This window comes from Rhinatrema bivittatum, chromosome 5, assembly GCF_901001135.1.
Source record: "Rhinatrema bivittatum chromosome 5, aRhiBiv1.1, whole genome shotgun sequence".
Taxonomy (NCBI): Eukaryota; Metazoa; Chordata; class Amphibia; order Gymnophiona; family Rhinatrematidae; genus Rhinatrema; species Rhinatrema bivittatum.
Window position 1 is genome coordinate 286,881,468 of NC_042619.1, and position 27,840 is coordinate 286,909,307.

General features: G+C 44.2%; 1 protein-coding gene across 2 annotated transcripts in view; it reads left to right on the forward strand.

The window, feature by feature from the left end:
• Positions 1–27,840, forward strand: part of LOC115092775 (disintegrin and metalloproteinase domain-containing protein 9-like) — a 1,307,906-nt gene that overhangs the window by 1,125,129 nt on the left and 154,937 nt on the right. For both annotated transcript variants that reach the window (XM_029604079.1, XM_029604080.1), the window contains exon 16: positions 21,070–21,175. In XM_029604079.1, coding sequence (XP_029459939.1) covers positions 21,070–21,175 — 106 coding nt within the window. The remainder of the gene's footprint in view (positions 1–21,069; positions 21,176–27,840) is intronic.

The following is a 27,840-nucleotide window of genomic DNA, read 5'->3' on the forward strand; positions in this document are numbered from 1 at the left end:
ACTCTCCATTGTGTCTCGAGGTTACAAACTAAATTTCCTCTCCATCCCACCAGAATCTCCACCGGGTTTCTTCCCACAACAGAATTCTCATCTAACTCAATTACAAATAGAATTATCCACCCTTCTGAGAGCCAGGGCTGTTCAACCAGTGCCCCGGACTCAGCAGGGCAGAGGATTCTACTCCCGTTATTTCCTCATTCCAAAGAAATCAGGAGGCCTACGTCCCATCTTAGACCTAAGAAATCTCAACAAATTTCTAAGAAAAGAAAAGTTCAGAATGGTTTCTTTAGGCACCATGCTTCCACTACTTCAAAAAGGGGATTGGCTTTGTTCTCTGGATCTACAAGACGCTTACGCTCACATTCCAATATTCCCTCCTCATCGCAAGTATCTGCGCTTCATGGTAGGCCATCAACACTACCAATACAAGGTACTGCCATTCGGACTAGCCTCTGCCCCCAGAGTATTCACCAAATGTCTGGCAGTAATAGCAGCACACTTGCACAAAGAAAGAATCCATGTCTTTCCATACCTAGACGACTGGCTCATCAGAAGTCAATCTCAACAAGGAGCTCTGACTTCCCTCAACTGAACAATTATTATTATTATTTTTTTTTTTAATTTTTATATACCGGAATTCCTGTATACAATACAAATCAATCCGGTTTACAAGTAACAATAAGGTTGCCCTGGTCTGGGAGGTTAGACCGGGTTTTTTTTACATGGAACATTGAACAATAACAATCAGCCATTGAACCTTATTACAACTATTTAACCTTATTACAATGAACATTGAAAGTAATGATAATTATATTTAACAAATTTAACAATTAACAAAACCTTAACCGTGTAATGAATAGTATGTGTGAGTTCATCTTTTTACAAGGAATTTTAGTAACGAATATGGTCTGCAAAAAGCGGCTATATAAAGGTGAATAACGACTGTTAAATAGACATGAGAATAAGTAAGTGCGGGTATGAAATTAAGTGTCAATGTGTTAGTGACACCCTGCAATGGTTGGATTTGAGAGTCAGGAGGAGGTGCCTAGTTACACTCTGGGAATTGGAATGCTTGCCTGAAAAGCCAGGTTTTTAACCTTTTTTTAAACTCTGGTAGATTGGGTTCGAGTCGAAGGTCTGGTGGGAGCGCATTCCATTGGTGTGGTCCCGCAGTGGAGAGTGCTCTTTTTCTTAGTGTTGATTTGGCCGGAGCTGCGACTAATGTGCCTTTGTAGGCGCTTCTGATGGGTCTGGCAGATGAGTGTGGACGAAGTTGGGTTTGTAGAGATATAGGTGCGTCGTTATGAATTGCTTTATGAATGATGGTTAATGTTTTATATAGGATTCTCTGTAGCCAGTGGAGGTTGCTCAAGATAGGGGTAATATGGTCTCTTTTATTAGTGTTAGTTAGGATTCTGGCTGCGGCATTTTGTACTATCTGTAGGGGTTTGATGCTGATGGCGGGAAGGCCCAGTAAGATTGAGTTGCATTTGCAAGATTGCATTTGCAAGATTGCATTTGCAAGTTGCAATTGCAAGATTGAGTTGCAATTGCTCTACTTCACTCCATGGGATTTCTCATCAACTATCAAAAATCCAATCTCACACCATCACACCTTCTTCAATTCATAGGAGCAGAATTGAACACCATACTCTCAAAGGCCATTCTACCAAAGGATCGAGCGGACACACTTTCCTTACTGGCATCCTAAATCCACTCAAAAGAACACATAACAGCTCATCAGTTTCTAACCATACTAGGCCACATGGCCTCTACAGTTCATGTGACTCCTATGGCAAGACTGGCCATGAGAGTAACTCAATGTACTCTGAGATCTCAATGGATCTAAGCCATTCAACCACTACATTCTCCAATTCAAGTAACCCACCAGTTACGTTCATCTCTACTATGGTGGGCGAACAAGGACAACTTGTGCAAGGGCCTACCCTTCCAACAACCAGTTCCACAAATAACATTAACTACAGATGCATCCACCTTGGGTTGGGGAGCTCATATAAATACTCTTCAGACCCAAGGCACTTGGACAAAACTCAAAGCAACATTTCAAATCAATTTCCTGGAGCTTCGAGCTATACGTTATGCTTTAAATGCATTCAAGGACTGCCTTTCACACAAGACTGTTCTGATCCAAATGGACAACACAGTAGCCATGTGGTATATCAACAAACAGGAAGGTACGGGCTCGTATCTCCTCTGTCAAGAAGCTGCACAAATCTGGGGCTGGGCCCTAAACCACTCAATGCTCCTCCGGGCCATTTATCTGCCAGGCACTCACAACGTAGTGGCAGATCGCCTCAGTCGTCACTTCCAACCACACAAATGGTCCCTGGATCCCTCAGTAGCGACCAGGATATTCCAACGTTGGGGTCAACCGACAATAGACCTCTTTGCGTCACCTCTGAATCACAAAGTGGACAACTTCTGTTCCCTCCACAAACAGAAGAACCAGCCAGCCAAGGACGCCTTTGCTCGCCCTTGGAACTCAGGCCTACTATACGCGTAAACACAGAGGTAGGCGATCTATGATAGCCGTCAGGAGAAACAAAAGAATAGATGCCTGGAACTTTTTCAATGTTTATTAAAACAGAGACGTATATTAAAAACTTGCCTGACTCTGGCCGAGTTTCGCGGCACACACAGCCGCTGCCTCAGGGGCTTCAACACTTCAATAGCTGCCAAAAAGCATTCATTTGTGTAAAATCTTCCAACATGCAACCATTTGTTATCAGCAGTGCATTGAACCACTCTCGCACCGACGTGCAGCATGTAGTCTCTGTGTGTGCCGCGAAACTCGGCCAGAGTCAGGCAAGTTTTTAATATACGTCTCTGTTTTAATAAACATTGAAAAAGTTCCAGGCATCTATTCTTTTGTTTCTCCTGACTACTATACTCGTATCCTCCAATACCGCTCATAACAAAAACTCTAGTGAAGCTACAGCAGGACAAAGGGTCCATGATACTCATAGCCCCATATTGGCCTCGCCAAGTCTGGTTTCCCATACTTCTAGACCTCTCGATCAGGGATCCAATTCGCCTGGGTGTAGATCCCACTCTCATAACTCAGGATCAGGGACAGTTGCGACATCCCAACCTTCAATCCCTTTCCATGACAGCATGGATGTTGAATGCTTGATCTTGCAACCACTCAATCTTTCATCCAACATATCTCAGGTACTTATAGCTTCACGTAAACCCTCCACACGAAGAAATTATGCTTCAAAATGGAAAAGGTTTACTTTGTGGTGTAGACAAAGAACATTGACCCCTTTTCTTGCCCCACGATTTCTTTATTAGACTACCTATATCATCTTTCAGACTCTGGTCTTCAGACTTCATCTGTTAGAGTACACTTAAGTGCAATTTCAGCTTACCATAACAGGCTGGGAGATGCACCTATTTCCACGCAGCCTCTCATCAATAGATTTATGCGAGGTTTAACTCAACTCAAACCACCAATTCGGCCCCCTGTCACACAATGGGACCTGAACCTGGTGTTAACGAGACTCATGCGTTCTCCCTTTGAACCCATAGATTCCTCTGACCTTAAATTTCTCTAATGGAAGACTATCTTCCTCATTGCCATTACCTCAGCTAGAAGGGTTAGTGAGTTACAGGCACTTCTCACGTACGAACCCTACACAAAGTTCCTACATGACAGAGTGGTTCTCCGTACACATCCGAAATTCCTCCCCAAGGTAGTTACGGAATTCCACTTGAACCAATCCATAGTTTTACCCACATTCTTTCCTAGGCCTCACTCTCACCCAGGAGAAACAGCCTTACATACCTTGGACTGTAAGCGTGCTTTGGCATTTTATATCAATCGCACAGCAGTCCACACGAAATCCACTCAACTGTTTGTTTCTTACGATCCAAACAAGCCAGGGAAAGCAGTGGGCAAGCAGACTCTATCCAATTGGCTAGCAGATTGCATACAGTTTTGCTATCAAAAAGCAGGCCTTCCTCTCCAAGGGCGAGTAAAGGCACATGCAGTAAGAGCAATGTCAACCTCAGTAGCATACAATCGTTCAGTGCCCATAATTGACATTTGTAAAGCAGCAACATGGAGTTCTCTTCACACTTTTGCAGCTCACTACTGTTTAGACAAAGCAGGAAGACAAGATTCAGCCTATGGACAATCTGTCTTAAAGAACTTGTTTCCAGTTTAAACCCAACTCCTGCTACATCCATCCTGCTGTGATCTTCGGCTGACTCATTTTCAACAACAATACATCCCTGTTGCTTCAATTCAAAATGACTCAGCCTCTAGCTTGCTAATCACCCATATGTGAGGACTAGCATCCTGCTTGTCCTGGGATAAAGCAAAATTGCTTACCTTGTAATAGGTGTTATCCCAGGACAGCAGGATGTAGTCCTCACAGAACCCACCCGCCTTCCCTGCGGAGTTGGGAATTTTTATATTTTTCCTATTCTTTTGCTAATGCTTAAGGCTACATACGAGACTGAAGAGAGCCACCTGTGGCAGAGAATATCATAGCATGCTGGGCATGCTCAGTAGGCACTCAGGGTGCCAGTCAAAGCTTTACAGAAACTTTGACAGAAGTTTTCCCGCCTAGGGCTCCATCAATGACGTCACCCATATGTGAGGACTACATCCTGCTGTCCTGGGATAACACCTATTACAAGGTAAGCAATTTTGCTTTATTGTCCAGTGTTTATCCTTCTCCTCAGCATAAGTCACCAAAAAAGAAGGACATTCATGATTTTCAGTACTAGGTTGTTCAAAAAAGCAGAATATAAACAATAAGATTTATTGGTGAATTCTGAGCAATTTCCCCCATAGAGTCTTTGCTATAAGGAAGATAGTAAACCCTAGAAATACAAAGGAATAACTTCCTTGGGAACCCTGAGAAAGTCCAACTAGAAATTCCTCAGCATTTCCAAAGGTGACACCATAGGCCTGTTAGGAAAATCCAAAAAACTAAGATTACATCTTCTTATGTGATTACCCATATTTTCTATCTTCCTGTGTAAAATTTGAGAGTCTTTGATAGAAGCCAAATTAAACTCTTGAGTCTTTTTAACTTCCACCTCTAAAATTTCCATGTTAGAAGACAGAGCAAGAATTTTCAGTCAATGGTCATTCAAAGAGACTAAAACACTTTGAAGAGAATTAGAAAGAGAGTCAAACTTTATAGACAATGAGAGATCCATCCTAGAAATTACATTCCACAAGGATTCCAAGGTTATATAATCTGGCTTAGTGGTTAAACATGGATCTGGCTGAAAATCCATAGAATCTTTCACAGAGATATTTTCTGTAGTGGGAACCTCCCACAATATAGATTCTGGGATAGAGCAAGAAACTTCCCCATTTACAAAAGTACGACAACCAGCTGCCATATCATGTGCCAATAAGGGTGAAGGCCCAGCAGGGCTCAACGAGACCAAAGTCTCACATTGAATGGAGGATGCACCCCCAAGTTCCTCTTGCCCTCACATACCTTGTCCTAAAAATTTGTACAGGGTAGCTGAGAGGAAGTAGAAACAGGGACAGACAATAGTGAATATACTCTGATCCTCCCTTTTCTTTTCTTCCCCATACAAGAATCAAACACAAACATGGAGTCCAGAGGAAAACTGCTACAAGGGGTGCACCCCTTAGGCACATGGCTTTGGCTCGCTGGCAGTGGCATGTTTCAGCACAGCCACTTTTGAAGGAATTACTGGCTCACCCTGATGATGTTCAAGGCGTTAGCACTAGTATAAGAGGAGTCCCTCTAGGTAAGTTTCTACACTCTTCCCAAGATGAAAATACAGCATAGCCACTTTTGAAGGAATTCCTGGCTCACCCTGATGACGTTTGGGGAGTCAGCACCAGTGCAAGAGGAACATAAGAACATAAGAAATGCCATACTGGGTCAGACCAAGGGTCCATCAAGCCCAGCATCCTGTTTCCAACAGTGGCCAATCCAGGCCATAAGAACCTGGCAAGTACCCAAAAACTAAGTCTATTCCATGTAACCACTGCTAATGGCAGTGGCTATTCTCTAAGTGAACTTAATAGCAGGTAATGGACTTCTCCTCCAAGAACTTATCCAATCCTTTTTTAAACACAGCTATACTAACTGCACGAACCACATTCTCTGGCAACAAATTCCAGAGTTTAATTGTGCGTTAAGTAAAAAAGAACTTTCTCCGATTAGTTTTAAATGTGCCCCATGCTAACTTCATGGAGTGTCCCTCTGGGTAAGTCTTCATGCTCCTCCCAGGATGAAATCACAGCATGGTCACTTTTGAAGGAATTCCTGCTCATCCTGATAACATTTGGGGAGTCAGTGCAATGCAAGAGGAGTCCCTCTAGGTAAGTCTCTACACTCTTCCCAAGATGAAATCACAGCATGACCACTTTTGAAGGAATTCCTGGTTGTTACGACTGTCACTGCCTGATGTCTAGACTCCGCCCACCTTACCTTTTTTGCGACTCCTCCCGCGGTTGATGGATGTCTGGCTGCCGCTTCGTCTGCTTGCGGTCCTCTCTGGCGTCCCCGGTCTGGCTTGGGTGCTGCATCCCACCATGTTGTTCAGCTGCCATAGGGCACGCACGCCACATGGCCCTGCTTCTTATTCTCTCTTTGGCGCGAACATCAGGAGCATCCCCCTGTGATGATGTCATGCATCCCAAATACAAAAGCCTACACTGTTTGCTAGCTAATCGAGTTAGCAAGGGATCGCCTTACGGATGGGATTCACTCTCCATACCTAGCTACTCTGGCTCTCCAACTTTTGGACTTTATCCTAATGGGGTACTCGCTCTTCGAGGGCCCATGTTCCCTGACTCGCTGCTTGAACCTATCGCTTCTGCTTGGAAGAAACCGCTGCCTACATCATCAGTGAGTTACCAACTTTATTTCCTCAGAGCTGTTCCCTGGAACCAGGTACTTGCTCCTCTATTCCAGCTTCTGTGTTACCTTCTGGAGAAACCGCTGTGTGAATAACTTTACCAACCAGGCTCTATACCAGAACACTGTGTATGCTCCACTGTACTCACTATCTCAGTTTTCTCCACTACAGCACAGCCATAGAGGGAATCACTGTTCCAGTATCCTGAGGAACCCTAAGCCCAGCTGGGCTTCATCTCTACTCACTACTGCCACCTCTGGTGGCTTCTCAACTATGTCTAATAAAAGATATAACTCTGTGTTGTGTGTCCCAAAGCTGAGCCTGACCTGTGGCCCCTCACGGAACTTCCCCCCGTGGGCGTGGTCAGCTGCCACAGTGTCCAAGGGTCCACCCAAAACCTTACAAACAATAACACTGGTTCACCCTGACGACATCTGGGGAGTCAGCACCAGTGTAAGAGGAGTTCCTCTGGGTAAGACTCCATGCTCCTCCCCCTGAATGAATCTTTAGTCACAATCAGAACATGTAGTTTCTCATCAGTGTTGTTTTCCTGGTAAGTTTTTAGGTTTCCTTTATTAAAAACATTTTACCATATTTTATAGTTGAAGATAGTCTCTTCCTTTTGTTGACTTTCAGGTGCTGCTTTAGTTCTTACTAGTTTCTGGAACTTTTAATACATTCAGAACATGGAAATGGTCTCTAGTATGTATATGTTTTCTGTTCTGCCTGTATTTCTTCATTCAGAATGAGGGCTTTTGTGGACAAACCACTTCAATATAATCAACAAACAGAGTGGGAGAACCAGGCTAAGATTGTAGAGGAAAGAAATAAAGAACCATAAAACAGGCAGATTGGGAGGAAAATCCTATATTTATTTTAATCTTTTTCACATTTTTGTTCTAAGGACAAAATACCCTAATATAACCAAAGCTTCAAAATAGGTCACCAATAACAGTGGCATAAACCTTCCAAGGCTGTCCAAGTGGAGCAAAGTGGAGTCAAATGTGGCAATGAATAATTGAAGGTGCCATGAATGGGGAGCAAAGTACCAGAAGGGGCAGAAAATCTCCAAAGTAGTATTAGAGGGTGAAAGCAAATGAAAGAGAGGCATGAAGATCCCAAAGCATCTTGAGGGGCGCAAAGCAGCCACCTAGGGTGGAAAGAACATCCTGAGGCATCAAATGAGGGGCAAAGGTTAACAAACTAAGGACTGGATTCATCATTCTTCATCGAATGATGAATTCCATGAAAAAGGGGGCAGGTGGCTGAAGGGGGGCAGGCCTGTGAAAGGCCGCAGCTGTTTCATGGTGGCGGTACAATTTCACCGGCGGCGGTGTGGCTGGCTGTAGCCTTTTGCATAAATAGCAACACTTTAAAAGGTGTTGTTATTCACCGTGCTACTGCCGGCGATAATGTTCCTCACATTATCGCCAGCAGCAGTGCCGCGGCTGACTCCTCCCCCTTCCCGGACCAACTCCTCCCCTCCAGCTAATTTACAACATATCACACGCAAAAAGGCCCTTTTCATGTGCGATAGGGGTTTATCGCGTGTGTAACGCACACGATAAACCTTTAGTAAATAACCACCTAAATTGGTAGAATTTCTTAGGCAGGGAGAAGCCAGAGGAAATCCCTATAGGAGGCCAGATATCATTTCCCTAGGAGCTAGCTGTTTGGGCTTGAAGTTGGTCTTTACTGGAGGCTATGGTGCTACTGAGTAAAGGCACCAAATGCTTTTTAGCCACTAAGTGTTTAATATCCTGTGATTCAGAGAATCCAGGTTATGATTCTTCTTCTGAATCAGTTTTTGAAAATACTGCCTACATTACTTCAGAAGCAGTAATCATGGAGGAGCACTATCATGGTGGTTTTGAGTTCTCTGCTTCTGCATCTCTTAATGTTTGCAGTTATATAATCCATTGAAGACTAAGTCCTTGATAAAATCAATAATCACAAGAATCATTAGGATTTGGAGTCTGAGGAAAATGTCCAAGAGACCATGAAACTGTTAAAGATCAAGCCTGTAGGTAAGGCTTGTGTAAAGCAATAGATGGTCAGAGCAGGAGAAAGAGTCAGCAAGTACCGCAGGAGAAGAGGATTTGGAAGGACAACTGGAGTGGGGGGGTGCTTGACGCACTCAAAGGTGCAATGTGGTTGACACTACATGTAGCATTTATTTATTTATTTATTTTATTTATTTTGAATTTCTTCTATACCGATAGCCGTTTGCACATCGTATCGGTTTACATACAACTAAGAATTTTTGGGCGAGGCCCTTACATGGAACAATAGCAATTGTGTGAATAATAAACAAACTATCTATAAGGTGAATAAGAGGAGCAATATAAAACTGGGTATCTTAGGGCAGTACAAGTAGAAAAATACTAAATGTTAAAATGAGGAATTATAAATTACAGAGGTATCATGATAGAGTACTTGCATTACAAGATACAAAATACCGGAAACTATAATACAAGATATAGAGAGGGCTGAATGTGGGAAAAATAAAAAGGGGAAGTATAGATGACAGAGGAGGGGGAGAGATAGAGTTTCTGGTGTTCATATAATAGATTACTGGCTGTTAGGTATTATTCGTGGAGGTTGAAGAGAGTTTGGGGTAGGCCTGAAGGAACAACCGTGTTTTTATTTTTTTTTTAATTTAGGAGTGGAGGTCTCGGTGCGTAAATCAGGGGGTAGGGAATTCCATAGGGTGGGGCCAGCAAGGGAAAAGGCTCTGTTCATAGTAGAGGTCAGTTTGATGGATTTGATTGAAGGGGTGCGGAGTGTTCCTTGGAGGGCGGGACAAGTAGGTCTTGTGGTTGTGCGAGGAAGGAGCGGAGGGTTGATCCAGTGGAGGTTATCATTTGTAAGGCTTTTATGGATGAGGGAAAGTGTTTTGTGGAATATGCGTGATTGTATAGGTAGCCAGTGAAGTTCGATGAGAGTAGGTGTGAAAGAGTAGCATGAAATAGTAAAGTTCAAGAGGGACATCTGGAGTAGAATGAAGGACCCAAAGAATGGTGCATTAAGCATGAAGATCATTGGATGGCCAGGGCTTGCCCATAAGTCAGCGAGGGAAAGGGGAAGGGGAATAGGAAGGAACCTCACAATTAGTCAGAGTGGGGGATGCTTTTCCAAGTCAGAACTATGGCTACCTGGCATATGCTTCTGTTAAAGATTAAGCTATGCACTTTTTAAGTAAAAACAGCCATACAGTGAACCTGCAAATGGCTCATTAATCAGTTATATGGTTCTATGGAGTAATGTAGAAAGTGTGCAAAACAATGGATGGTCAGAGGAAAACCAAGAGTCACTACATACTATAGGAGAAGGGGAAGGGGTTTTGGAAGAAACCTTGTAGACAGATGGAGTGAGGGATTCCTGTCCTATTCAAAGGCACTATGTCATTATTCCTACAGGTAGCAAATGCTTATTTGAAATAGTAAGGGTTGAGTGGCATTTGGAGTGGCATGAAATGCCTGAGAAATGATGCAGCAAATGTGCAGAGCAATGGAAGGCCAGGTCAAGATCAAGAATTACCATATACTATAGGGGAAAGGAAAAGGGATTTGGAAGGAACTTTGTAGTTAGCTGGAGTGGAGGATGCCTGTCCCAGTCAAAAGTGCTATGTCATAAAAGCATATGCTTTTATGAATAGTAAATGTCAAGCACAATCTGTAGTGACATGAAGAGCCTAAGAATGGTGCAGCAAGCATTCATAGCAACAAACTGCCAGGGCAAGAGCAAAAATTGTCAAGTGCCATAGGGGAAGGGGATTGGGAAAGAATCTCAAAGACAACCAGTGCAGTGGAGGAAGAACCATATATTCAGAATTAGGCCACCCTGCCTCACATACACACACAGAAACACACACACACACATTCTCAACCTCAAAGGCCAAGTGCAGGAAGAATGCTACAAAATCCAAAGGACTAGTACAGCAGTATTGCTGCTTTCTCTGGGGCCGAGGGAGATGTCTGCCACCACATCCTACTCTGGAATCCCTCTCCCATAACAAGTAGGGGTGTGCATTCGGATTGACCGCATTAGTAAAACGCAACTCATATTTTTTTTTTACTTAAAAAATTGATTCGACATAAACGATCGGATTTCCCACATATCGAACATAGATATGTTCGATATGTGGGAAATCGCGATTGTTGAGCCAAAATAAAAATATAAACCCCCTCACCCTCCTTAATCCCCCCCCCCGACTTACCACAACTCCCTGGTGATGGAGCGAGGAGTGAGGACGCCATTTCTGCAATCCTTGGCGAGAAGCATGTGACGTCGGCGGCACGTCGAGTGACGCCGGCGTCACGTGATTCCCGGCAAGTTCGCGCCGGACGGCTCGTTCGGCCCAAAAAGAACTTTTGGCCAGCTTGGGGGGGCCTCCTGACCCCCCCCCAAGCTGGCCAAAAGTTCTTTTTGGGCCGAACGAGCCGTCCGGCGCGAACTCACCGGGAATCACGTGGCGCCGCGTCACTCAGACGCGACGTCACGTGATTCCCGGCAAGTTCGCGCCGGACGGCTCGTTCGGCCCAAAAAGAACTTTTGGCCAGCTTGGGGGGGCCTCCTGACCCCCTCAAGCTGGCCAAAAGTTCTTTTTGGGCCGAACGAGCCGTCCGGCGCGAACGAGCCGGGAATCACGTGACGCCGGCGTCACTCGACGTGCCGCCGACGTCACATGCTTCTCGCCAAGGATTGCAGAAATGACGTCCTCACTCCTCGCTTGATCACCAGGGAGTTGTGGTAAGTCTGGGGGGGGGATTAAGGAGGGTGAGGGGGTTTAAATTTTTTTTTTGCACATATGTACATATACCCAACTCATTGGATTTTTTTTATGTCCATATTGGCCGCAAGTGGGACCCCCTTTCGGACATAAAAAATATGAACATAAAATTTTGCTCTGCACATCCCTAATAACAAGGGGGATGTTGTGGAGGTTAAAGAGGATGAGGCCCACTGCTCTCAGTGTGATCATCAACCAAAGTTGACGGTCCTCATTACACCCCAACCACATCATGCTGCCATATGGGGAGATCCACACTGGATGCTGGGATCTGTGGTGATGTCAGTGACCTATCCGATCCCTCTTGAAACACAGATGAAAGATTTTAGCACACTCACTAATTGGATTGCCTCCCAAAATCCTATAGCACAATGAAGGTGAGGGCCAGCATGAGTTGGCTGAGATGGGATCCCGCAATGTCCAGTGACGGGCCCACCATCAGATTATCTCACCATCCCCACTAGGTAAATGGAGCTTGAGTGTAGAAGTTGGTGAACTATGCCAGGGCAGGGCAAAAACAGATGAAACTCTGGTGGAGGTCTGTAGCAGTTCTGACATATAAATCAGCTGTCCAGCCTGGATGTAGGGGCAAATGACTAATGTATCCACCTAGTAGCTGTTTTCTCTGACATTTCTCTCAGGATAGAGATCTTGGATTGAAACAATCTAAATTTATTCTCAAACTTTAAATGGGTAAGATGCTTAGCTTGCTGGCATGGAGGCAAGCATGGAATTTGAATGCAGCACTGGCATAGAAGGATGAACCAAATGCTGGGTTAAGGCACCCAATGCTGATGTTCATCAGACCCTAGAAAAAGTGTTGGTTGATACAGACAGAAGGACAGTGGCCACTGAAGTTGAAATCCACCAGACCGGAAAATATTTGGTGCCAGAGCATACCGTAAGGGATGGGAATTTGGACAGAAGCTGTATATATGTCCCTCTCTAATCAACGTTAGAAAGGAAAAACTGCTTTTTGTACATGTTCAGAGCAGCAGAGAAAGCACTATAATGTACCAAGATTGCTTGGAGTGTCAGCGGCAACAATGGTACTAGTGATTAAAAACTGAAACAATGGGAGCAGAACAATGCAGAGAGAAGCATAGCCATAAAACCATTAAGGGCTAAGGTGGATGATAAATGGCATGAAAATCTCAAGGAGGGGTGCAGCAGGCATGCAAAGCAATGGATAGCAGGTTAAAGACAAGTGCAAGAGTCACCATAAGGGAAGGTGAATTGGAAGGAATCTCATACACAACTGGAGTGGGGAATGCCTGTCCCAGTCAGAGCTATTGCTATTTGGTTGATCTACCAGTAGCATATGCTTCTATCAAATAGTTATGTAGAGTAGCATGATGGGCCTGAAGAGTGGGGCAGCAAGCAAGTAATGCAAAGATGGTCAAGGCAAGAGCAAGAGATGGCAAGTACCATAGATGAAGAATGGTATCAAAAGCCTGAGGAGTGGTGTATCAAGTGTGCAAAGTAATGGATGGCCAGGGCAAGACCAAAAATCAGCAAGTACCATAGGAGAAATGGATTGGGAGGAGAAAGAAACCTCATAGACAGCAGGAGTGAGAGTTGTTTCTTCCAGTCAGAGCTATGGCTATACCTGGTGGATTTTTTTTTACCACATTAAATTTTCAATATTATCTATTTCACCATGTAATACTAAATTATCTTTAATATACATGTTTTGTGAATTTTGTATTAACTTATATTTAGAAGTTAATAAATGCACAGTTGTTTCTAAACCAGCGATTTTCCTACTCTGTTCATCAATAACAGTTCTATTTGCATTTACTAAAGAGGACAAATGTGCATTTATCTGAGAAACATTCTAGTCTAGTTTAGTTATTAAACTCTACAAATTCGTAAGCATGACATTAGATGGGGATTCAGTAAGTTGTTGTAACCTACCTGCATTTACAAGTGTGCCTTCATCAGTAAAGACTGATTAGTTGTTTTAGCTGGAGTCTGTGATGGACCAATTACCAAGGCACTTTCATTACCTCCTATAGTTGTTACCATGTCACTCTTAGTAGTTGAAATACTTAATGGTTGTGGAGGAGAAGGACCTTCGCCAGGGCTCAAGGTAGTCGAAAAATCTTCACCCTCACAGTTCTCAATAGGCGCCTCATTCATCCTGGTTACATGAACACCCATTGGGCCTCACAGTGGTTGTAACTTAGGAGAGAAGGTTATTATTTTTGCCATCCTTTTCTTCCCCATGAAGGCAGGATCGAATAATAAACAACAAGCAAGCTAGTCAAACAATCCAAACAAATACAGACTAAGCCGGACAAAGCCATGCACCCCTTCGAAACGCGTGGCTTAGGCAATGTGCTGGCGGTGGTGGGGCACCGCCCTCTGCTGATCTAAAGGGCCGGAAGCCACTCCCCTCTGGCATTGCAGGCCACACCTCTCAAATTCAATTGGCGGCAAGGGCTGGTCTGTTCAAACAGCCAGCTCAGGTGAAAGACACTCGTTCTGTAAAGGGGACGTGGGAAGCCCAGCTGCTCCTCTCTCTCACCTCCGGAGCTCCCAGAGTTATGCCACCCTGCCACTAGTTTAAAAGGCCGGCAGCCACTACCCTCTGGTATTCCAGGCCAGGACTCTCAAATTCAGTTGGTGGCAAGGAGTGGTCTATTCAAACAGCCAGCTCAGGTGAAAGACACTTGCTCTGTAAAGGGGAAGTGGGAAACCCAGCTGCTCCTCTCTCTCACCTCTGGAGTTCCTGTTCACCTGGTGGATCTATCAGTCCAGTAGCATATGTCTGTGGTAAAGATTAAGCCATGTGCTTTTTAAGTACACAAGGCCGGTACATTGAAACTTAATAGCTCATGAAATCAGTTTATAGTTCTATGGAGTGGAATGGCAAGCATGCAGAGCAACAGATTACCAGGGCAAGATCAAAAGTCGGCAAGTACCATAGAGGAAGAGAATTTGGAAGGAATGATAAAAACAGCCAGAACAGTGGAGAAAGCATCATAATGAACCAAGGCTGGCTTGGAGCAGTAGCAGCTACAGTGGTGCTGGCAATTGTTAAAAACTGAAATGATAGGAACAGAGGAATGCAATGAGAAAGAGTTACTATAAAACCTGTAAGGTGTACCTAAAGGCTGAGGTGGAGCAAAAATGGCATCAAAATCCAGAGGAGGGGTGTAGTAGGCATACAAAGCAACAGATGGACAGGGCAAGGACAAGAGGAAGAGTGGCCACGTACCATAAAATGGGAATTGAAAAGAACCTCATAGACAGTTGGAGTGGGGAATGCTTGTTCCGGTTAGAACTATAGCTACCTGGCTAATCTACCAGTAGTATATGCTTCTATGAAATAGTAAAGATTGAACAGTATCTGAAGTATCATGAGGGTCCCCATATTATGGGCCAGCAAGCATGGCCATATTGGATGGTCAGGGCAAGAGAAAGAGATGGCATGTATCACAGAAGATGGTACTTGCCTTTCTACTAAATGTGGTTTTGAAGAGGACTTTGTAATTTGGGGCTAACACTCGCAGCAGATGCTTAAAAACTATGTTTGCCACTACCTGCAGAGGCTAGTCATCAAGAGCAATCATTTCCATGATGCTCCACATTACAACTTTTGATGCTGCCTGCCTCTTACCCTAGGACAGTGCTATTGAACACCATCCCATTTCCTCCATGGTGGGTTGCCACTCCTGCCACCTGACTGCTGGAAGGGGCCATGGGTGAGAGATCATTTTGGGGAATATTCTTTCCCTTTTCAACCTCTTTCCTCTGACTGAAAAAAGGGTCTCCTGGCTAGTACTGCCACCCTCCCTGGTGCCAATGCTAGTGGGTGCTGCTTCTGCAGATGATACTGCATACGAGTGTTTGTCAGATGCTCCACTTGCTTCTCTCAAATTATGTCCTTCATGCAATGAATACACTATAGTCCTCCCTGATTTTGAACTGCCTCCAAATTACACATTTCTTATACAATCCCTTCTCTACACCCAAACACGTAACCAAAATCAATGTGTGTAATTTTTAAGTTTCATTCTTTTAAAGCTCAACAAAAGGGTAAAGTTCAATGATGAAGGTAATCTAGTAACCTAAACTGTTACATTGTGAATTGGAAATGAATCATTACACTTACCAATTAATATTATTTACAAACTATGTTACCGACCCTCAAATGGCACCTATGTAACTTAAGATACATTAGCTTCTTTTTATGTGCCTTAATGTAAACCGTTGTGATGGTTCCCACCAAACGACGGTATAGAAAAATGTTAAAATAAAATAATAAATAAATAAATAAATAGGGGATGGGTGCTGGCACTGGAATTGAAGTAGAGGGAGTACCCTGAGCAACAATGTCTGGAGCATTATTCATCTTCTCTATTTGTGCTTCTTGCTCTTTGTCACCTTTCTCTGTTTGCTCCATCTCCCCATCAATAAACTGGATGCTAAGACACTACTGTATGTGCCTCTGAATTTTTCTTCTTCAAGTATCTCTTCAATATCTTCTGATTCAGGTAAAGACAAGATTCTTCATCTGAATCAGTGGATGAAAATATTTTCTTCACAGCCTCAACAACAGTGATTCAAGAAGAGTACACTGCTGGTTTACCATATTGCTCTTCTACTTCTGTAACCTTACTGCTATCTGCCTTGGATAATTATCCCACCTTGTCCTTCTGTTTTGAAACAGAAGGGAGAGAAATAGGCTCAGCAGTCTGCAGTGATACATGCTCTCCATATTACAATTTCTTCTAAGTACAGCTTCCTAATGCCATTCTTTGCTTCAAGATGTTCCATTTCATCATAGGTGCAGAACTACTTCTTTTGGTATTGGAAGGGCTATAGTTCCCCCTTGATTTCTATGGCCCATAGATTTCAATGGGCCATAGAAATGAATAGGGAATTAAATGAATGAAATGAATTGGATATGTTTCATTTGTGGGAACCCCTCCAATCCCTTCAGGGACCCTCAAAAGAAACAAATTAGGTTTCATTTGTTTTGGGATGCCCATTCATTTAAACAAATGCACATCCCTACTGATTACTACCCCCATAATAAATGACCACAGGGGAAAATATAAAATAATTGTTATGCCCGGTGGGATCTCACCATGACAGGTGGAGTCTTGGCAGGAATAGACACTGGAGTCAAAGAGGCTTTATTGTACTGCAAATGGTAATCCGGAGACGGGTTCATAGACACAGCTCAGAGTGAGGAGGCCATTAGATGGATTCTCCGGTAGTGGTCCACAGAGCGGGTAACCCGGGGAATACTTCCTCTTGTAATTGTTGTGCCAGGGATAGGCCAGAGACAGAAGCTGGGTCAGGCACAGGGCAACATGGATCCAGTAGTGGTCTACAGCGCGGGGTAACCTGAAGATACACACGGCTATATGAGAAGAAGTTAATAGTGTTAATGATGGTACTCACACTGGTATGAAGTAGATAGTTTGCTGACAAGCTCCCAGAGGTAGCCAAGGCACAGGAAACACTGGAATGTCCATCAATAGAATCAGTGAGAGGTACTCCCAGGCAGGTAGTAGATGAAGTACCCAGAGAAGGCCCTCCAAGGAGGGGATAGCCCTAGTGCGGCAAGGCCACCGAGGAGCGGGTACCTAAGGCACCCAGCTGGTACACAGGAAGCGGAGAAGTGAAGCATCTCTGCAAAGTGGAATTAGGCAAGATGGAATCCTTGCTAACTCATTGGTAGGAAGGTCCAGAGGGTTAAATGTATGTAGGCAGGTGACGTCATGCGGAAGGGATGCCCCCAAGGTTCCTGCCATGACGTGGTTAAGAAGGAGGCAAGCACGCGCGTGCGTGCCCTAGGTCACACCAGAAACAAGATGGCGACCGAGATCGCCCACACCGTCCCGGGAATGCCAGGGATGTCAGCGTGCAGAGGCAGAGGCAGCCAACTTAGCAAGGACTGGTGCAGTAGGACAAAATAAGGTGAGCAGCAGAGGTTGCAGCCATCTGCAACCAATGGGCGCAACAATAGTATGACTAGAATAAAATATGAATATTTTTTTATTCATAAAAATTGTAATTGGAAAAAGCAGAAGCTTATCACATGAAAAAGATCATGATATAAAAGAAGAAATGGACAAAATGTTATTTTGAGAACATTTGGGGCAATTTTCAAAGGGAAACTTCTTAGTTTTCTGGGTAAAGTCTTTTGAAAATTGTCCTCCCATATACAAGAAATGGATGATATAGGGTCATTTTCTATAGCTTTCACACTCAAAAAGACCCTTTTTGCGTGTGATAGCTAAAAAAGGGCGGAATCGGGGGGGAGTCGGCACCAGAAGGGGAGGAGTCAGGGCGGCAACGGGGCGGACGCGGCAAAGACATCACTGACGGCGAAAAGGTAAGGTCCCTTATTGCTGCCAGTAATGCGCCCAATAGCACCACCTTTCACGGTGGCACTATTGGTTTGCGAAAGCAGGCAGCGATAACACCATGGTGGTGCGATCACTGCCGGCTTTCGCAGGCCCGCCCCCCGCTTTGCCCCCCAGTACCGTGCGATTCACTAAAGCCTGCAATTTTAGAAAATCTAGGCCTAAGTGAGCAGTTGAAACTCATTTCTAGGTTTTACAATCAGTTTGGAAGCTATCTGCTTGATTGTTATAGCTACTGTAAAAAAGAAATGCTGAAATCAGGCTTTCAGTTTTCTAGGTTACTAGGCTGTAAGATCAACTTTTTCAGAATCAGGCAAACAAATGCTCTTTCTGGAAACAATAATAAAACTGCCCATATTGATGCTAACCCCACAGGTACTTTTTACACCCAGGGTTTACCCTAATAATCAAAACTAATCTATGCAAGTAATTTTGCTTTGATAATTGCCCTGGAAAAATGGTCTACCTTCTTTCTTTGAGAGTAATGTTTCCATCAAAAACCAGAACATGATCTATAGCTTGGAAACTTTTTTTTGGTTGTGAGACTGGACCTCATATATCATGTGAGAAAACCTTTTGTTGTGTGTATATACTCTCACCACTTCAAAGATATTAAATACCTATTTGCTACATGAATACCATCGTATGTGGTCTCATTTATAATCATTGGTTTTGGTTTCACTTGTTTTTGAAATGTATAGTAAACATAATTTTTTTAAAACACTTATCCTTTCAAGATGAGCGATTAGGATGCTGAAAGAGCGATCATGTTATTCTGCCCACCCGACACGGCTCGTGTTTCTTGAATGCTTTGTCAGGGGCGATATATCATCTCTTTTAATTGCTCCAAACGTTTATGCTGTTACTCGTTCCCTTCTTTCAGCATTTAAGATGAAAGAAGGGAACGAAGTGACAGCATAAAGAATAAGCTGAAAGAAGGGAACGAGTAACAGCATAAAAGTTTGGAGCAATTAAAAGAGATGATATATCGCCCCTGACGAAGCATTCAAGAAACACGAGCCGTGTCAGGCAGGCAGAATAACATGATCACTCTTTCAGCGTCCTAAAAGCTCATCTTGAAAGGATAAGTGTTTAAAAAAAATTATGTTTACTAAACATTTCAAAAAACAAGTGAAACCACGACCAATGATTATAAAGGTTAAATGAGACCACATACGATGGTATTCATGTAGCAAATAGGTATTTAATACCTTTGAAGTGGAGAGAGTATATACACACAACAAAAGGTTTTCTCACATGATATATGAGGTCTGGTCTCACAACCAAAAAAAGGTTTCCATTAAGCTATAGATCATGTTCTGGTGATTATGTATCAAGTGCTACATCGTGTTGGCAGTTCAAATTTATAAGTACATCCATTAAAAACCAGGCATATAGTTTTGATTACACAAAACTATGCATGCTGTTGCATAGCCTACCTTCTCCCTGCCTACAGAAATGCCTCTGAACAATGTGAGCATAATTTCCTACACTGTAGATGTGGATAATTTTGCCAGCACTAATGCTGGACAATTTTCAAAGACCCCATTTCCAGAGGTAAAATGCAATTTTTATCCACAGAAATGGCTTTGAAAATTGCCCTCCTTAAAATGTTTACCTGCAGGATTTGCACCAATAATCAAGCAAATGTCTGCACAGTCTTTTGCTTTGATTATCCCCTCCCCCTCCAGGTGATAATTTACATGCAGAGTGTTGCGACCGTCTGACTCAGTCGGCTTCATCCTACTTGCCTCATCTTTTTAAATGCTTTCTCCACCAGTCTCGGGAAGATGGCGACCGCCGCGTCTTCATGCCTCTTTCACCGGTGTCCCCGGAGTGGCTATGGCAAGGCATTCCACCATGATTTGCCTGAGGGCCCCCTAGTGTGCGCATGCGCAAGCCACCCACGTCTATATTCCAGTGATGGCGCGAACCTCGGGGGCATCCCCCTCGAGTGACATCACAACATCTGGGTATATAGGTTGCCCATTTGCTGACTGAACTTTGAGTTAGCAAGGATTGGACTCATCCGGTCTAAGCTGTTCTGCCGCTTCTTGCTGCTGCTGGAAGCTTTCTCTACCCTCCGGGGTTCTTCTATCTTGGGTACCCGCTCCTCGGGGGCCCTATGCTTCTTTCCAGGTGCCTATCCAGTATCCAGGTACTCGCTCCTCGAGGGCCTGAGTTGGCTACCTTGGTGCCTGCTACCAAAACCTATACCTGCTGGGAACTCTACCAATACAGCTACAAGAAAGTGAGTAACTTAAACATCTTTCAGTCTGTCTCACCTACAGCTCCTTATTGGAGATCTGCATCGGAGCTCCCTACACCACCATTGTGGGACGGGTCTCCTCTGCCGAGGACCCAGGACTGCTGCTGCAAGAATCTACTCACTACTGCCACCTCTGGCCAACTCTACAAGCTGTATAATTAAACCTTTCTCTGTGTTTGTGCATCTGAGTGTAGCCTGGTACTGCAGCTCCCCGTGGGGCTCCCCCCCCCCCCCCTCCCATGGGCGCATCCATCACTGCAGCACCTAAGAATCCACCAAACACTTCAAAACCATAACACAGAGATTTCATTGGCTTTCTCTACATGTAATTTTCCCTACCCTCCCATCTCTCTGGGGTCCTGACTCTGTTGGTACTTTTACCTGCAAACAGATTTTGCAGTAATCAAAGCACTGATTCCCATGAATAAAATGTTGTTTTACTCACAGAAAGGGCTTTTGTTATTGACCTACTCATGCTCTATATAGAGCATGGGTTTAGGGAATTATATTACTATTGTCTGTTTATTGTTGAATATAGAGAGTGAATAGGAATTTCCCAAAATCACTCAAAGTATTAGGTGAAGGGCAGTAATTTTCTCTCTAGTCATAAGATATGCTTTCTATATTGGAATGATTCTGCATTTTCCCTGATGTTAAGAGCAGATACCTGAACAAGAAGAAGCCTTATGTATATCTTTCTTCACAATAGCTATTTAAAATGTATTTATCTTTTGCAGGAGCAAAAGGTGCCTTACTGGACTGCTTCACTGCAGTGAATACTGTAGGCGATAGATATGGGAATTGCGGAGTTCTTGACGATAAAATGAAGAAATGTGAGAATGAGTGAGTAGGTTGCATTGAAATGGAAATCACAATATCAAAAGCTTATGCAGTATCTATTGGCAGTGGTATATCAGAAAGAAGTCTGGAATTGCATGTCAACTTAAAATAATGCATTTTCAGGTCAACAATCAAAGCCATTTAGAAGGATAACTCACAAGTTATCCACCTAAATGGCACTTTTTTTTTATATTCAGCCGCTGATGTGGTTAGGTAAGTCATTATCCAGATAAAATCTAGCTTGATAAAAAGATGTGTTCAGGGGACATTTCGGGGAGGAGTAAAGTTATGCAGCTAACTTAGCTGCTTTTTAATTATAACCAATTAAGGGCCAGCTTTACTAAGGCTTTTTTTCCCATTATGTATCTATGGGAAAAATGCTTAGTAAATAACCCTCTTTTAAATTAGTTTCAGAGCAGATCTAAAGTTATTCAGCCTTGTGTGTCCAGATAACTTCCTACTTAACTGGATATTTTCAAAAGATATCTAGTTAAGTAGTGATATGAAACAAAAAAAAAAGAGTCTGTGGCCTGATTTTCCCCACCTCCCAAATTACCCAGAAGCCTATAGGGCCATGCATCTCTGACTCCATATCCCTTACTAAATATAAAAAATGTCCTGGTGTCCACTGGTGCTCCCATCTCCTTCCTCCTTTTTATAAATATTAAAATGTGGAGGTGCTGCAAGACTCTCCCACTCCCAGTCCAAAAACTGTGGTCTGGCACCCCCAGACCTGCTCTCCAGCCCCCCACCCCAAGCCCTAAAAATCCCTCCTGGTAGTGGTATCTGAGCTAACCCATTCCTGGCAAGTTCTAGTGCAGCTTCTGTCAAAATCTGCAGCTGGAAGTGTAAACTATTCCCAAACTCTCTCGTTGTCCACACATTCTCAGTATCCTCCAACAAAGAATTTGCAGTTTTTCCCTCTCATATAAAGGCTTCCTCAGGGAGATTTGTATCTGCTAATGTCCACATGACTCTTCACTAATTTATACTGTTTGAAAGACTTGTTTCGCAACCAGTCCGTTTATTTTAAATACGCAGTATTCCTTCATCTACTCATTCATCTCCAAAGCACTCCCCAAATTCGCATTTACATTTTTAAATTTTTACAATGTTTTCTCTTTGTTATATCTTATTCACTCGCCTTCAAAGCGTCACACCTTCCCGATACCGGAAATGATGTCACTCAAGATTTCTACGTACACGTCGCATTGAGAATGTGGTGGACAATGAGACAGTTTGGGAATATGCTTAGAGGGAGTTGTAATAGTTGGACTTTATGATAGCTGATAGAAAGATATTTTGGTATAAAATACATGACCATTTATAGTGTTTGAATATTTCGCACATTGACTCATCGGTTATATTAATAAGAATTGTTTTGTGATAATTTGGAAATGTGTGTGAATGGTGGGTGGTGAGTGTGATAGTTTTTAATGTGTATAGATAGGATTTTTGTATTATGTTTATTAATAAATAACATTGAATAGTATATATGTATAGGATTATTATTTTCTCTGTGGGTGAATATTTAGTTTTAAAGTGAGAGGAAATATACTATACCTTCATTGTGATATACAGGTTATGACAGAAGCCAGCAGGATTGGTCGGAACCAGTGTTGTTGGTGGGGACTTGAAAGGAGGAAGCAAGAGGAGGGAAGCCCCAGTCTTGTTGTTTTGGATGAGTTACGAGGCAGCAAGCTGAGTCAGGCCCTAGTGTTGATGTTGGGGATGTGTCAAGAGGAAGCAGAATTTTTCAGACCCCAGTGGTGTTACTGGGGATGTAACAGCATGTAGCAGGCTGAGTCAGGCCCTAGTGTTGTTGATGGAAATATATCAGGAGGAAGCAGGTGGAGTGAAGCCCCAATGTTGTCAGGAGATGGTATGCTGAGTCAGGCTCAGTGTTGTTGTTCAGGTTGTGACAGAAGGAAGCAAGATTGGAAAGACCCCTGTATTGATGTTGGGGTTGTGATAGGGGGCATCAGGTTTGATCAAACACCAGTGTTTTAGTTGCAGATGTGACAGGAGAATGCAGCATGCTAAGTCAGGCCTCAATGCTGTTGTTGTGGACATCTCAGAAGGAAGCAGGAGGAGTGAAGCCCCCATGTTGTTGCTGGGGATATGTGAGGAGGCAGCAGGCTGAGTCAGATCCCAGTGTTTTTGTGAAGGGCATGACAGGATGCAGCAAGATTAGTCAGACCTCAATCCCTGTACGTACCCAGATCAGTCCAGACAGTGGGTTGTGTACCCCTTCCAGCAGATGGAGTCAGAGCAAAATTGTAAGGACAGCCCTTATAGGTTAGAGCGCCCTCTGCGTCCCTTCAGTATTACTCTGACTCCAGCAGAGGAAGGTCACACCTGCGGTTTCCCTTTTTCTTCATAGGTTTTCTTACAAATTTTCTATCTGGGGATGGATCATTTAAAAAAAAAAAAAAGGGAAAGAATTTCTAACTTAGAGGATTGTGAAAGAGTTCTTCCTTCCCTCCTGTGAAACTTGCAGTCAGAACTTGGGTACTCCCATATTGCCTACTTTTATCTTTGTTTTGGGGTAAGTTCTGTTATTTTCTTTTCACAGGAATCCTCTTCCCTACTTCTCTACCGGCGGGGTGCACATTGGTGGTCCAACTTTTCCCCCTCCGGCCAGCTGCTCTGAGATGTCGTCTCCCTCGGAGCAGCCCTCACAGAGAGGTGCCATTCCTCTGTGCTCCTCCTGCCTTACCTAGCCAGCGCAGGCTCCGTTTGTGGCTGCTGCTATTTCCGGAGGGTGGTTCTTTCAGGCCCCGTTTCCCCTCCGATGCTGCGCCAGGCACGATGCTGTGCCTCTTGGGAGCTCGGATCGTGGCTCTCCTGCGAAGACCTATGTTCCAGCTGCCTCACTGGCGGGGAAGGCACCTCGAGCCCAGGGGGCCGTTATTCTTCATGCGCGCGCATGACCTCAGACAGGCCAGCCCCGTTCCCGTCTGACACGGGAACGGCGAACATCTTGCCTCCTCCTCCTCTGCCTGCCCCGGATCAGCCAGACTCTGTTGCTGACGGTAGTTTTTCACTAGCGCTGCCAATTTTAACTCCCGTGATCCAGCTCCAGAGCCTTCTTCGGAGCACCCTTCAGAGACACCCCCCACAGGGACCTCCCCCGTCCCCGCCCTTCTCCGCGGACTTTATCCTTTTAATGCATAATGCATACTTAGCTCGCATGGACCCTGCCTCTGCCCCACTGCCTGCCAAGGTTTTCAGGATGGATGAGCCTGGGAACACTGGGGCTCCCCTCCAACCTCCAGGGCTCCCACAAGACCCGGGGCCCGCTCTGCCCCAGGGGCCTACTGGGGGATCAGTACCCCCAGTGGCCGAGGCTCCATCTCAAGGGTCTTCCCGGGTACAGGTGGTCACTCATCCGTCCATTTCCAGTCTTCCTAATCAGGTTCCGGATACAGACCCCGACCTGGACAATCCCTCCCCTTCCATGCCGGTCGAGGGCGATGACCCCCGAGTTTTACGTCTTTTTCAAAGGGATGAGCTGGATCCCCTTATTCCTCATGTGCTCAATGAACTGGACATTGAGGCCCCACAAGACACTTCAGGCCCCAGCACAATGTCAAGGAAGGGAGATCCTGTCCTGGTAGGCCTCTGTCCACCAGCCAAGACATTTCCTTTTCATCCTATGCTCCTCCAGTTGTTGTCTCGAGAGTGGGATAGTCCGGACGCTTCTCTGACGGCCAGCAGAGCGATGGACAAGTTATACCCACTTCCTGAAGAGTCATTGGATCTTTTCAAGGTTCCCAAAGTGGACGAGTCAGTCTCGGCGATCACGAAAGGATCTACTATCCCAGTCACTGGGGATTCAGCGCTCCGGGACATGCAGGACCACAAGCTGGAGGTATACCTCAAATGGGTCTTTGAGGTGTCCGCTTTGGGGGTCAGGGCAGCTGCCTGTAGCTCACTTATGCAAAGAGCAGGCCTCAGATGAGTGCAGCTGCTTCTCGGTACCCAAGAGCTATCTCTGCAAGAGGCTCAGCAGGCGGAACGTCTGGAGGTAGTCATAGCTTATGGGGCGGATGCCTTTTACGACCTACTCCGGGTACTGGCCAGGTCCGTGGTCTCGGTAGACTTGGCCAGGGGTCTGCTTTGGCTCCGCAACTGGTCAGCGGATTCCTCTTCCAAATCTCAGCTGGGCTCCCTGCCTTTCAAAGGGAAGTTACTATTCGGGGAGGAACTGGACCAATTCATCAAGTCCCTGGGTGAGAATAAGGTGCACACATTACCCGAGGATCGTCCTCGCAGTACCAGGATTTTCGCTGCTACTCAATCCCATTTATGGGGCCAATGTCATTTCCTCCAGTCATGGACTCTCCCGCAGAGGACTCCCTCCTCCCAGGTCGCAATCCTGGTCCCATTCCTTTCGGGGATGGAGATCGTCCAGTGATAGCCTCACAAGGTGCTCCCACCAAGTCCTCTAAATGATGTGTTGCCGGCCCAATCCTCGACATCCAGAATAGGGGGTTGGCTGTCTCTCTACTAAGAGGAATGGGTCAAAATCACCTCAGATCAATGGGTCCTGGATGTTCTAAAGCATGAACATAAGAACATAAGAAAATGCCATACTGGGTCAGACCAAGGGTCCATCAAGCCCAGCATCCTGTTTCCAACAGTGGCTAATCCTGGCCACAAGAACCTGGCAAGTACCCAAAAACTAAGTCTATTCCATGTAACCATTGCTAATGGCAGTGGCTATTCTCTAAGTGAACTTAATAGCAGGTAATGGACTTCTCCTCCAAGAACTTATCCAATCCTTTTTTAAACACAGCTATACTAACTGCACTAACCACATTCTCTGGCAACAAATTCCAGAGTTTAATTGTGCGTTGAGTAAAAAAGAACGTTCTCCGATTAGTTTTAAATGTGCCCCATGCTAACTTCATGGAGTGCCCCCTAGTCTTTCTACTATCCGAAGAGTAAATAACCGATTCACATCTACCCGTTCTAGACCTCTCATGATTTTAAACACCTCTATCATATCCCCCCTCAGTCGTCTCTTCTCCATGCTGAAAAGTCCTAACCTCTTTAGTCTTTCCTCATAGGGGAGTTGTTCCATTCCCCTTATCATTTTGGTAGCCCTTCTCTGTACCTTCTCCATCGCAATTATATCTTTTTTGAGATGCGGCGACCAGAATTGTTCACAGTATTCAAGGTGCGGTCTCACCATGGAGCGATACAGAGGCATTATGACATTTTCCGTTTTATTCACCATTCCTTTTCTAATAATTCCCAACATTCTGTTTGCTTTTTTGACTGCCGCAGCACACTGCACCGACGATTTCAATGTGTTATCCACTATGACACCTAGATCTCTTTCTTGGGTTGTAGCACCTAATATGGAACCCAACATTGTGTAATTATAGCATGGGTTATTTTTCCCTATATGCATCACCTTGCACTTATCCACATTAAATTTCATCTGCCATTTGGATGCCCAATTTTCCAGTCTCATAAGGTCTTCCTGCAATTTATCACAATCTGCTTGTGATTTAACTACTCTGAACAATTTTGTGTCATCTGCAAATTTGATTATCTCACTCGTCGTATTTCTTTCCAGATCATTTATAAATATATTGAACAGTAAGGGTCCCAATACAGATCCCTGAGGCACTCCACTGTCCACTCCCTTCCACTGAGAAAATTGCCCATTTAATCCTACTCTCTGTTTCCTGTCTTTTAGCCAGTTTGCAATCCACGAAAGGACATCGCCACCTATCCCATGACTTTTTACTTTTCCTAGAAGCCTCTCATGAGGAACTTTGTCAAACGCCTTCTGAAAATCCAAGTATACTATATCTACCGGTTCACCTTTATCCACATGTTTATTAACTCCTTCAAAAAAGTGAAGCAGATTTGTGAGGCAAGACTTGTCCTGGGTAAAGCCATGCTGACTTTGTTCCATTAAACCATGTCTTTCTATATGTTCTGTGATTTTGATGTTCAGAACACTTTCCACTATTTTTCCTGGCACTGAAGTCAGGCTAACCGGTCTGTAGTTTCCCGGATCGTCCCTGGAGCCCTTTTTAAATATTGGGGTTACATTTGCTATCCTCCAGTCTTCAGGTACAATGGATGATTTTAATGATAAGTTACAAATTTTTACTAATAGGTCTGAAATTTCATTTTTTAGTTCCTTCAGAACTCTGGGGTGTATACCATCCGGTCCAGGTGATTTACTACTCTTCAGTTTGTCAATCAGGCCTACCACATCTTCTAGGTTCACCGTGATTTGATTCAGTCCATCTGAATCATTACCCATGAAAACCTTCTCCATTACGGGTACCTCCCCAACATCCTCTTCAGTAAACACCGAAGCAAAGAAATCATTTAATCTTTCCACGATGGCCTTATCTTTTCTAAGTGCCCCTTTAACCCCTCGATCATCTAACGGTCCAACTGACTCCCTTACAGGCTTTCTGCTTTGGATATATTTAAAAAGTTTTTACTGTGAGTTTTTGCCTCTACAGCCAACTTCTTTTCAAATTCTCTCTTAGCCTGTCTTACCAATGTCTTACATTTAACTTGCCAATGTTTATGCTTTATCCTATTTTCTTCTGTTGGATCCTTCTTCCAATTTTTGAATGAAGATCTTTTGGCTAAAATAGCTTCTTTCACCTCCCCTTTTAACCATGCCG